Source organism: Symphalangus syndactylus, chromosome 22, assembly GCF_028878055.3.
Source record: "Symphalangus syndactylus isolate Jambi chromosome 22, NHGRI_mSymSyn1-v2.1_pri, whole genome shotgun sequence".
In the NCBI taxonomy this organism is placed as follows: Eukaryota; Metazoa; Chordata; class Mammalia; order Primates; family Hylobatidae; genus Symphalangus; species Symphalangus syndactylus.
Genome location: NC_072444.2, coordinates 35,044,217 through 35,056,714, shown reverse-complemented (window position 1 = coordinate 35,056,714; position 12,498 = coordinate 35,044,217). Strand labels below are relative to the sequence as shown.

Here is a 12,498-nt window from a genome sequence, read left to right as displayed (position 1 = left end):
TTCCACTTGTATGAGGTCCTTAGAGTCGTCAAATTCAGAGACAGAAAGTGGAATGCGGGTACCAGGGCTGGGGGATAAGAATGGGGAGTATGAGAGTGTAGAGGTTCAGTTTTGCAAAATGAAGAGTTCTGGAGATGGGTGATGGTGATGGCCACTCAGCTTTACACTTAAAAATAGTTAAAATGGCGGCCAGGCACAGTGGCTCATGCCTGTAATCCCAGCACTTTGGGAGGCCGAGGCGGGTGGATCACGAGGTCAGGGGTTCAAGACTGGCCTGGCCAACATGGTGAAACCCCCTCTCTACTAAAAATGCAAAAAATTGGCCGGGCGCGGTGGCTCATGCCTGTAATCCAGCACTTTGGGAGGCCAAGGCGGACAGATTGCTTGAGGTCAGGAGTTTGAAACCAGCCTGGCCAACATGGTGAAACCCCATCTCTACTAAAAATAAAAAAATTAGTCAGGCATGGTGGTGGCAGGCGCCTGTAATCCCAGCTACTCGGGAGGCTGAGGCAGGAGAATCGCTTGAACCCGGAGGCGGAGGCCGCAGTGAGCCCAGATCACACGGCTGTACTCCAGCCTGGGCGACAAGAGAGAGACTTCGTCTCAAAAAAAAAAAAAAAAAAAATTACCTGGGCATAGTGGCACGCACCTGTAGTCCCAGCTACTTGGGAAGCTGAGGCAGGAGAATAACTTGAGCCTGGTAGGCAGACTTGGCAGTGAGCAGAGATCATGCCATTGCACTCCAGCCTGGGATATAGAGCGAGACTCCTTATCAAAAAAAAAAAAAAAAGTTTTTCTAATAAAAAAAAGAAATTAAGCTAACCTAAAAGTCCTCTCAAGTTGAATGATGAAGAATCAAAACAAAACAAACAAACAATAAACAAAATAAAAGTCTTCACACAAAAGTCTGAGCTGCAAACCCCGAGTGGCTCCCAGGGCAACTCAGCTAAGCAGGACCCGCAGCGGAGCTGGGCCCGACCAGCCAGCATACGGCCTGGAAACGGAAGTCATTCTGCTCCTGAATCACCGGAGAAGGCAGCCGGGCAAGTAAGGACGGGACGCCTGTGTCTGAAACCCACCGTGAAGAAGACCCGGGCCGGGACGAGCATGGCCACCGCGGCGGCGCTGGTGTAGAACTGCAGCTCCGGGGCCCTGTGGGCGACAGAACACGCTGGGCTCCCCCGTGTCAGGAGAGGCCGTGTTCACATGCAGCTCCCTCACAGCAAGAACACCCAGGCACCCCAGACCACGTTCATTCTCTCTAGGCAGGACTAGGGCCGCTGCAGCTTCCCAGAAATGAAAGCGCAAACGCACACCAGGCTGGCCGAGGGGCTCAAGGGAGCAGCTGAGAAACAGGCGGGTCCCTCCCGAGCTTAGACAGGGTACTTGTAAAGGCCACCCAAGCCAGACAGGAAGGGAGTCAGGTCTGTGGGGTGTTCTGACTCTTACAGTGGGCAAGAAGTCCTCTTCGACTTATGACTTGGAGATTTCGCTGAAGAATAATACTTACGAGAACCTGTATTTGTCCCCGCTGAGAAGCTTTTTTGAAAAAACATTTTGCAAACTAGAATAAAGAAAAGAGGTTATGCATCAATACTAGTCCTTGGCACGGAACATCAGGGAGACAAGGTGTCTGCGCTCACACGGAGCGATGGCAGCAATGACCAGACCTCAGTGGTGCCCTCCACCACGCCTGGCTAATTTTTGTATTTTTAGTAGAGATGGGGTTTCACCATGTTGGCCAGGCTGGTCTCCAACTCCTCATCTCGTGATCCACCTGCCTCAGCCTCCCAAAGTGCTGGGATTACAGGTGTGAGCCACTGCGCCCAACAGATTTTTTTTTTTTTTTTTTTTTTTTTTGAGACAGAGTCTCACTCTGTCACCCAGGCTGGAGTGTGGTGGCACGATCTCGGCTCACTGCAAGCTCCGCATCCCGGGTTCACGCCATTCTCCTGCCTCAGCCTCTGCGAGTAGCTGGGACTACAGGCGCCCGACACCACGCCCGGCTAACTTTTTGTATTTTTAGTAGAGACGGGGTTTCACCGTGGTCTCGATCTCCTGACCTCGTGATCCGCCCGCCTCGGCCTCCCAAAGTGCTGGGATTACAAGCGTGAGCCACCGCGCCTGGCCTAACAAATTTTTATTTTTACTTCTATATTATTCAAAATCTCACCACAACCTGTTTTGCTTATTAGTAATAATGATAAACTCTCAGACACCAGTGGTGGTGTCTTTTCCTTTCTTTCCTCAAAAGCAGGAAAAGCCTAGAAGCCGGTCATTCTCAAAGGGCAGGTTTTGCCAGGGCTGGAGTGTGGCCATTAACAGCACGGCAGGGATGCGGATGCCCAATTCTGGGTGAATCTGAACAGCCCCTGAGGTGCAGCGTCCACCGCTCTTCTCTGAGTGACAAAGACATGAATAACAGGGCCCTCTCCTCTGGGACCCGGCAACACGCTGTCCTCGCTGTGGGAGTCGGCCTCTCATCCTTTCTGCCATCGTGACATCAGGACACAGACGGCCACCAAGGAAGCAGAGGATCTGCCTGACCTGGCAGCCACGCAGCTCCCAAACAGGCAGAACCTGCCGCTGGGGGACTGTGCCTGCTCTGGCAGCTGCATGAAGACACACCGAGCGAGACACACTGCTGAGGGTATGCCACGCATTTCAGCATTTATCAGCTAACCGCGTCTCCATGGTTAGCATTTTAAGTATCAAGACCGTCCATCCTGAAATTGCGGCTTGTTTTTGAGAAATTCACCTTACGGGGATACCTGCTGTTTTGCAGGAAAGGGTAGCATCGGACGCACCTGCTTTGGCTCACCGGAGGAATTCTCAGCTCACCTGAGAACCCGCACACGCAGATGCAGGTGAGCGAGCACCGGGTCTCGTCCCCCTCACGCCCTTCTCTGTGACTCACCAGTCCATGATGTTGGTGGACAGTGCGGCTGAGAACCCCAGGACGTTGAAGCTGATCTCAGTGGCCGTGCACAACGCCAGCCCGCCCATGACTGGGATGAGGGAGAGGTTGACCAGCAGCCCTGGCGAGAGGACAGCCACTGTGAGTGGCTGACCCACCGGGCGGAAGCTCCCTCCCGAGGGCCAGGCTGTTTCCATCCCCTCTTATGAAAGAACGGACGCTTCCTTCAATTCAAAAACAATACTTGTCAGTTTCTTCACATTGTGAGATAAAGCAAATCAAAGTCCATGTCTGCGAACAAGCCCTGTCCCCACGGCAAAGGTGGCGCCTTTCACTCTGCATGAGTGGGCGGGCGAGCCACAGACACCTTCCTGATTCTGTGAACGCTCCTGTGAAACGGTGAGTGTGAAGGAGATGGTCCCCAGGGAACTGCAGAGAAAGCGGGCCTGTGGGCCGGGAGGGGAATGCCCACATTGAGTTTATGCTTTTCTGTTTCCTTCTGAAATGTAACAAAACACTTTTACGTGAACGATTTTTAAAAAATCTACGAAACACAGCTCACACCTATAATCCCAGCACTTTGGGAGGCTGAGGCAGGAGGATCACTTGAGCCCAGGGGTTCAAGAACAGGGCTGAGCAACGGTGAGACCCCCACCTCTACAAACAATACAAAAATTAGCTGGGTGTGGTGGCACACGCCTGTGGTCCCAGATACTGGGGAGGCTGAGGTGGGAGGGTCACCTGCGTAGGGGAGGCCGAGGCTGCAGTGAGCTGTGATCACGCCACTGCGCTCCAGCCCAGGTGTTAAGAGTGAGACCTTGTCTCAAAAGAAGAAAAAGAAACGTGAGTCAAGTTAACGTGGGAAGCCCACAGATGCGGCCCAGCCGAGACCCTGGCGTAGCAGAGGGACCTGATTCCGTGTGGGGAGGCTCCAGCCACAGGGGGGTTCTCTCGTTTGCCATCACCTGGTCTTGTCCTCTGATGGAAACTGGTTGAATCACAGACAATATTTATGAAAATTGTAGAGAAAACTGGAGACCGTGAATGCCATTTCACCCTTCACGGAGGACGTGCTGCTGCTGACATGCAGCTGGGGTGTCATAGACGCCTTTATCCAGCACCAGATTCCTATCTCAGCTGAAGGTCTGGAGTCTGGGGGTCCCCATGGTGGGGCGCCCATTCCAGCTTGTGCCCCTCCAGCCCCAGGAGACTGCTCTGCTCAGAAACCATTAGCAAATGAACCGGGGAGGGTGGTGCCTTAAGACAGGGTCAGTTCTCTGGGCTGCCAGAGGCTCCGGAAGCTGGGTGCCTCAGGCCCTGGCAGCTCTGTCACTCTCCAACGCCTCCCCCACAGACTCCTTTTTGCTAAATGGTATCAAGATTTTCTCATTGTTGTCAGCAAGAGAGTTGGTTTTCTAACATCTTATCTACCATGGTTGGAGGTCAAATCGACATTTTAAACTTGCTGGAAATAAACGACTCCTTTCTTGCATGGCTCGATGGGCAATAAGGTTCCTCTGTGTCATTTTCTTTATGATTTTTTGGATTGCTTTTTAAAGCCGGACGCGGCAGCTGATGGCTGTAATCCCAGCACTTTAGGAAGCCGAGGCAGGAGGATCACTTGAGGTAAGGAGTTCAGGACCAGCTTGGGCAACATAGTGAGACCCTATCTCTATAAAAAACACAAAAATGAGGCCGGGGGTGCTCATACATGCACTGAGGGTTGGCCCTGCTGTTCTCGGCTTCTCAGGTTCTGGAGCTGGAGATGAACTCGGACCTCAAGGCTCAGCTCAGGGAGCTGATTACTACAGCAGCGAGGGAAACTGAAGTTGTTGGTGGTCAGAAAGTTATCGTGGGCAAGTGTAGCAGCTCACGCCTGGAATCCCAGCACTGTGGGAGGCTGAGGCGGGCAGATCAGAAGGTCAGGAGCTCGAGACCAGGGTGGCCAACGTGGTGAAACCCCATCTCTACTAAAAATACAAAAATTAGCTGGGTGTGGTGGCAGGCGCCTGTAATCCCAGCTACTCGGGAGGCTGAAGCAGGAGAATCGCTTGAACCCGGGAGGCAGAGGCTGCAGTGAGCCAAGATCGTGCCACTGCACTCTAGCCTGGGCAACAGAGTGAGACTCCATCTCAAAAAAAAGAGGGCTGGGTGTGGTGGCTCACACCTGTAATCCCAGCACTTTGGGAGACTGAGGCGAGCGGATCAACAAGGTCAGGAGATCGAGACCATCCTGGCTAACAGGGTGAAACCCATCTACTAAAAATACAAAAAATTAGCTGGATGTGGTGGTGGGTGGTGGGCGCCTGTAGTCCCAGCTACTCAGGAGGCTGAAGCAGGAGAATGGCGTGAACCCGGGAGGCGGAGCTTGCAGTGAGCCAAGACTGCGCCACTGCACTCCAGCCCGGGCGAGAGAGCGAGACTCTGTCCAAAAAAAAAAAAAAAAGAAAAAAAAAGTTATCATAATCTTTGTTCCTGTTCTGCCACTGAAATCATTCCACAACATCCAAGTCTGGCTAGTAAGTGAATTGGCGAAAAAGTTCACTGGTAAGTATGTTGTCTATTGCTTAGAAGAAAATTCTGCCTAAACCAACTCAAAAAACGTGTACAAAAAATAAGCAAAAGTGTCCCAGGATCCACGCTCCGACAGCCGCGCACGTCTCAATCCTTGAGGACTCGGTCTTCCCAGGTGAAATTCTGGGCAGGAGAATCCGCGTGAAATGGACACAGCAGCTCACAAGGGTTCATTCAGACAAAGCCCAGCAGAACAATGTGGAACGCAAGGTCTGAACTTTTTCTGGTGTCAGTAAGAAGCTCACAGCCAAGGCTGTTAATTCTGAATCCCCAGAGTTCCAAGTTTCAATTGTTAAGAAAAATGACTAACGTATATTCACGGTGAAAAAACAAAAAAACACACAAAATACAAAAATTAGCTGGGCATGGTGGCACATGCCTGAGGTCCCAGCTACCCAACAGGCTGAGGTGGGAGGATCGCCTAAGCTGGGAGGCAGAGGTTGCAGTGAGTCGTGACCTCGCCACTGCACTCAGCTTGGGTGACAGAGCAAGACCCTGTCTCAAAAACAAAAAAAACAACAAAAACGGAGTTGACTTTCAGGCTTTGATTTTGTTATAATCACCTAACCGTGTGTGCGGGTCTCAAGTGCACGTGGGGCAAGCCCAACCCCGCCTTGGACCCTCGGCCTCCTCCCGTCCCCAAAGGCAGACAGACACTTCCCTTGGCCTTAAGATCTTGTCGTTTCTTAAATAAGCGAACACGTGTGCACCCCCCCCACTCTGTGCAAGACGCCACGCTCTGTGGGTGCCACTGCCGCTCGCTGGTTTTCATGCAGCCACACACTGGGTATGCGACATGGGGCCGACATGTCGCTGGAAATCGCCTGTGAGTCATTAAGAGGTGGGAGAGGCAGGACCCTGGGTTGCAGCTGAGGTCAGGGGCTGGGGCCCAGGAGAGGCCTGTGGTGGCGGGTGCTGGGGAAGCTGTGGGGTGCTGGCACAGGCAAGCCCACGGGCCAGGAGCCACTGCCGCCAGTGTGGTGCTGGCCAAAGGCGGCCCCCATCTGTCCTCTTCAGGTCAGTGATTGGCACCTGCAGTAATCTTGCTTGCCAGGAATCTGTCCAGTTCCCACCTGTTGCCCCACCCAGTTAGGCACAACCCTGCCCTGACCTCCGCATGCCAGTGTGAGAACACCTGGCAGATGACAGGCTCCAAGACACCCCCGCACACGTGACTGTGGGGAAAACGTTTCAGGAGAGAAGTGAAGGCACTGCCAGTGTGGGCACTGCTCTGAGTGGCCCTCCCGGAAGAGCCCCATGGCAGGCGGCAAAGACGGGCACCACGGATGGAGGCCCGGGATGGTGGGGCGCAGGCGGAGGGGTGGGGCCCGGGGGCCTCACCTGTGTACTCCCCCAGAATCATCCGAGACATGATCACCGTGAAGATGGGGGCGGAGCTCTTCACCGTCTCAGCAAACGAAACCGCGACATTTTTCAGGCTGACCAAACCCAAAACCACAGTTGCAAACCTAAAAATGAGCCAAAAGCACCATTACCTTAGAATGAGTCTGTCTGCCTGCACCCACCGGGCAGGCTCTCCAAGGGGCTCGCTTGGTCGGTGGGCATGTCGGTGGGCACGTCGGCCCCTCTCCGCCCACCTCCTCATCACCAACGTGGTGCCTGGACCCGCTTCTGTGACGCTTTAGGTCAAGCCCCCAGGAAACGGCACTGCGCTCAGTGTGAAGTGACTTCTGCCACCCCTTGAAAACGCCCCAGAGACAAGGAGGGACCCTGTCCTGAGACCCACCAGCCCGGAAAGAAGCCGACTGAACACACGTGGCAGTGAGAGCCACGAAGCCACATTCATCTGGTGTCCTGAAATCTGGACCGCCCTGACGCTTTTATAAAGTCAGCACTGAAAACTCACCAGCCAGCAGAGTCCCTGCTCTAGTAACGAGAGGGACTTTACATTTAAAGAAAAAGAGACACTCAACCAAAACCAGAAGATCCTTTACCTCATCAGACCCACAAACAGCATCGTCATAAGGAAGTTGGGTGGGTAGGAAAGCCGGGCCTTGTGCTGATATAAACAGCAAGGAACGAGGGTTTTCACACACCCGATAACCGTGGTGGACAGCATCTGCACCGCGCCTGTGGGAGGGAGGGGGCCAAAGACAAGAGGGAGAATCACCCCTCCTGCGCCTGCAGCGGGCTCCACCCCTGGGCTCCCATCCTGACCTGGGCTCCCCCGGCCCTCCCGGCTGGTTGCTGGCTGCTCCCTGTGGGGTGGCAGACGGCCGGCTTCCACCCTGCCCGAGCTGCTGCCTACCTAGCATGCTGGGCTCGCCTCCCAGCAGGGACAGGATGTACTTGTTGAGGAAGAGTGTGCAGAAGCTGAAGAAGAACCACAGCGTGAGGTACAGCAGCGCCCGCGAGCTCCACACACCCAAGTCTGACTCGATGACCGTGGTCTCTGTGATGGTGACGGTCAGTACGTTCTCATCTGCGCCGCCGTCACTCTTGGCAAAAACAATCTTCTCACTTCGGTGACCGGACAGAGAGCCCCAGCTGAGAGGCGACCTGCCTTTCGGCTTCTCTTCGGAGTCAGGAACGAGCTCTTCCAGTGCCGGGGTTTTCACCGAGGACGACATGCTGAAGCCACTACCATGAACGATTTTACCTCCAGGCTGGGCAGCATGGGTCACCGTGACCGCCCGGGGGTGGGGCCGCAGCAGGGACTCCGGGCGCCAGGAACGAGGCCACCAGGGCCTCTCCCAGGCAAAGCGCAGAAGCAGACGCTAAAACGTTAAGAAAAGGAAACACATTACCCGTTTTGAACATTTAATGTCCTCAAAGGTTTCAACCGCCAATTTAAAATCACTTTGAAAATGCAACTGGGCTGGGCGCAGTGGCTCACACCTGTAATCCCACCACTTTGGGAGGCCAAGGCGGGGGATCACCTGAGGTCAGGAGTTCGAGACCAGCCTGGCCAAAGCGAAACCCCGTCTCTACCAAAAATATAAAAACTAGCAGGGCGTGGTGGCGGGCGCCTGTAATCCCAGCTACTCGGGAGACTGAGGCAGGAGAATTGCTTGAACCCAGGAGATGGAGGTTGCAGTGAGCTGACACGGTAGCACTGCACTCCAGCCTCAGCGACAGAGTGAGACTGTCTCAAGAAAAAAAAAAATGCAATCGTTCACTGTCCAAAGATTTTTAGTAATTGAATCCCGTTTTTCTCTGCGCGTGTTGGTGGATCCTTGCTCTTGAGAGACAGCCTCCTGGCACACACTTGGCTGTCTTCCTGGCAGACCTGGGGCTGTGGGTCCTTCACGCCCTGGCTGGCAGCTGCACCTTCTCGATGGGCTTTGTGGCTGCCACTGCCGGGTGCCCCCAGGACTAATTCCATGCTACTTTCTTTTTCTTCTTTTTTTTTTTTTTTCAGACGGAGTCTCGCTCTGTCACCCAGGCTGGAGTGCAGTGGCGCGATCTCAGCTCACTGCAAGCTCCGCCTCCCAGGTTCTCGCCATTCTTCTGCCTCACGCTCCCGAGTAGCTGGGACTACAGGCGCCCGCCACCACGCCCAGCTAATTTTTTGTATTTTTTTTTTAGTAGAGACGGGGTTTCACCGTGTTAGCCAGGATGCTCTCGATCTCCTGACCTCGTGATCCGTGCGCCTCGGCCTCCCAAAGTTCCATGCTACTTTCTAGACAGACTCCGTGGTATAAAACCACACTTACACCTGCTTCACGCTCAAGCGACTGTGGCTTCTGGGCGAGACACCCCCTCCCTTCCCACGAGCTCCAGGAAGGTCAGAACAGCCCGTTTCCTCCCGAGGGCCGGTGGGAATCTTCCCCCCACCTCGGGCTTTGCGCAGGCGCCACTGTGACTCTGCAGCACTGAGACCCCACCTCCCCCAGGTCTCAATCCCAGTGCTCAGGCAGCCCGATTTCCTGCTTCTCACACCTGGGTTTCTCTTCCTACTTTGGGGGCGGCTGTGCATCTAAAGGGGCGCCCATCCTGTCTCACCAACGCGCTCTGGGAGCGTGTGGTGCCGGCCGTGCTGCCCGACCCAGTACCCCTCCTCGTCTCGCTTCTCCCAGAAATTGGGGTTCCCACCTCACTCACGACCTCCTTCTGTGTTTATGTTTATGCACTTGCGTGCGTGCTGCATCTGTATATAAATATTCTGTGTTCACACTGACGGATGCACGCCACCCCCTCCCCCGCCAAGACCTCGCCCGGGTGCTCAGGCTGGCCTTCTCCCCCAGCTCACATGCCCAGCAGTGCTCAGAGGTGCCTGAAACTCGGCCTCCCCACACCCGGGAACAGGCGCTCCTGCCCTTTCCCCAGTGGGGGCAACGCCAGGGCCTCTGCAGCCTTCCCCTCTCCCCTCCCCTCCCCCTGCTCTGTGTGTCTGTGCACCCAGGTCTCCCCGTCTGCCCATCACACCGCCAGCTCAGGGCCACCCGGACACTCCCAGGCCACCCATGTGTGCCATGACCCCTTGGTGCACCAGGACAGCTGCCTCCAAGGGCACCCCAGGCCTCAGTGAGGAGGCCAACCCCTCCACCAGTTCCCATAGCCTCAGAATAACAAAGGGCTCATCCACTCCTTAGGCCACTGACAGTGCCAGATCTCCACAAAGACACCATTCCCTTCTTCCTGTTCAGCAGCACAGTCTCACTGCTTAGCCTGGGGTGACAACAAGCCGGGAGCTAAACCTCCATGGGCTGCAGCCTCCCTGGAGCTAGGACTGGCTGTGCCCTGAGCCAAGGAGCTAGGAGACTTTGTGCCCGTTTCCCGGACCGATGGGCCCTGGCTGGGGGTGGAGCAGTTACCTGGCTTTCCTGAGGTGAAAATCCAAGAACAAAGGGTGCGGCAGAAAGAAAGGACAGAGCACCCGGGACAGGGCTCCGTGGATCTCATGGGGTGCAGGCCTTGGATCTCACTCCCCACCTCACTAAGCCTCACGGCCCCTGCCCTCTCCCTCCCACCTCGAAGGCTGCCGCAGCGCCAGCACCACCCTGGCTGGGGACGCTGTCACAGCACCTGCTACACAGGCTCTGTGACCACCAGCGAGTTTCTAAACCAAATTCATTTACATGGCAAGGAGGCGACGCTCAAGAAACCCTTCCAGGAGCAATGAAGAGCACGTGGGCTTGGGCGTGTGCGGATGACGCCAGTCACGTCCCACCTGACATCGAGGCAAACCTGGAATTCAAAAGGCAAGCATCTCCCTCTTGCCAGAACAGTCTGTCCACTTAGTTTCCATCTGAGAAACTCACAGCATTCCAGGCAAAACTGCTCCCCACAATGAGGACTCCGGTTCCCCTTCTCTGCTGACACTGTGCTCCAAGAAGCCTGTGGGACCCACACAAGCAGCCCAGTCCCCACCCTAATGTTTGCTCACAATTAGTGGAAACAAAAAAACAGAAATCACATTTCCCTGATGCTGCTGTTCTCTGTACATCAAGAACTTAAGGTTCTGGGCCAGGCACGGTGGCTCACACCTGTAATCCCAGCACTTTGGGAGGCCAAGGCGGGTGGATCACGAGGTCAGGAGTTCAAGACCAGCCTGACCAACATGGAGAAACCCCGTCTCTACTAAAAATACACAATTAGCCGGGCGTGGTGGACGCTTGTAATCCCAGCTACTTGGGAGGCTGAGGCAGGAGAATCGCTTGAGCCCGGGAGGCGGAGGTTGTGGTGAGCCGAGATCACACCGTTGTACTCCAGCCTGGGCAACAAGAGCGAAACTCTGTCTCAAAAAAAAAAAATTGTAATGTAGCCGAGCATGGTGGTGCATGTCTGTAGTCCTAACTACTTAGGAGGCTGGGGTGGGAGGACTGCTTGAACAAGAGGTCAAGGCTGCAGTGAGCCGTGATTGTGCCACTGAACTCCAGCCTGGGCAACAGAGCAAGACCCTGCCTCTAAAAATTAAAAAAAGTTAAAAAAATTAAAAGAGCTTAAACAAGAAGCCAACTGCAAACAAAGGCCTCTCCGTGCAGCTGCACTGGGATGCGGGCTCTCCGTCCGATCATTGCACAGCAGCCCACTGGACAAATGGACCCATTCTGGCAAGAAGCACTTGGGTCGGGCTACTAGGAGCATCCTCGTCTGCGTCTACGTGCAGGAGTGGAACTGCTCAGCCCTGGGACATGCATGCAGAGCCCCAGCCAACGTCACACCGACCTGTGCTCCCACAGCCCTGCCCCGGCTCAGTCTGGGTGACTGTCCCGTCCCTGCTGTTGAGCCCACGTGGTCCTGGGGCCTCCACTCCCCTCCCACTCCCGCAGGACTTTACTACCATGAACCGTCCTCATCCCCAGCGTCCCTGTCCCCACAGCCCCAAGGCCGCAGAAGGAGGCGATATCTAATCTTCCTCCCACATAAACACCTGTCCCTGTGTAAATGGCCGAGGCTGGCTGCTTAGTCTTCTTTTCTTTTTTTTTTTTAGACGGAATCTCAATCTGTTTCCCAGGCTGGAGTTTAGTGGCACAATTTCGGCTCACTGCAACCTCCACCTCCCAGGTTCAAGTGATACTCTTGCCTCAGCCTCCCGAGTAACTGGGATTACAGGCGCTGGCCACCACACCTGCCTAATTTTTGTACTTTTAGTAGAGCCACCATGCCCAGCCGCTTCTTATTCAAACACTGGGAGCTCCACGTCAGACCAGTGAAGTCACAGAATCCTAAAGTCCAAGTTCTTAGCTCCTCAGCCAACTCAAGGGCAGCCAGGCAGGAGCTGCTGTGTGGGAGCCACCCCTGCAGAGACCCACGGTTCGTTCCTGTCACTGACTGTTCCCAGGCTGGAAATTCCTGATGGTACAAATGCAAACAGATTCCACCCTGAAACTGTCTAGTGAGACCTTTCTTTTCTTTTCTTTTTTTGAGATAGAGTCTCACTCTGTCGCCCAGGCTGGAGTGCAATGGCGCGATCTCGGCTCACTGCAAGCTCCGCCTCCCGGGTTCATGCCATTCTCCTGCCTCAGCCTCTGGAGTAGCTGGGACTACAGGTGCCCACCACCACGCCCGGCTAATTTTTTTTTTTGTATTTTTTTAGTACA

General features: G+C 54.8%; 1 protein-coding gene and 1 pseudogene across 5 annotated transcripts in view; one reads left to right on the top strand and one right to left on the bottom strand.

Moving 5' to 3' along the window:
- Positions 1 to 12,498, bottom strand: part of SLC35E2B (solute carrier family 35 member E2B) — a 39,598-nt gene that overhangs the window by 12,871 nt on the left and 14,229 nt on the right. For 4 of the 5 annotated variants that reach the window (XM_055261826.2, XM_055261825.2, XM_055261827.2 and 1 more), the window contains 6 exons: positions 7,761 to 8,229; positions 7,447 to 7,582; positions 6,833 to 6,960; positions 2,918 to 3,038; positions 1,511 to 1,564; positions 1,080 to 1,152 (listed from right to left, as the gene is read on the bottom strand). In XM_055261826.2, the coding sequence (XP_055117801.1) occupies positions 1,080 to 1,152; positions 1,511 to 1,564; positions 2,918 to 3,038; positions 6,833 to 6,960; positions 7,447 to 7,582; positions 7,761 to 8,082 (834 nt within the window). In that variant the 5' untranslated portion in view covers positions 8,083 to 8,229. Of the gene's footprint in view, positions 1 to 1,079; positions 1,153 to 1,510; positions 1,565 to 2,917; positions 3,039 to 6,832; positions 6,961 to 7,446; positions 7,583 to 7,760; positions 8,230 to 10,269; positions 10,772 to 12,498 lie in introns of those variants that run through there. The other variant, XM_063632078.1, reaches the window with a different exon arrangement.
- Positions 3,258 to 5,817, top strand: LOC129472689 (small ribosomal subunit protein eS7-like; annotated as a pseudogene).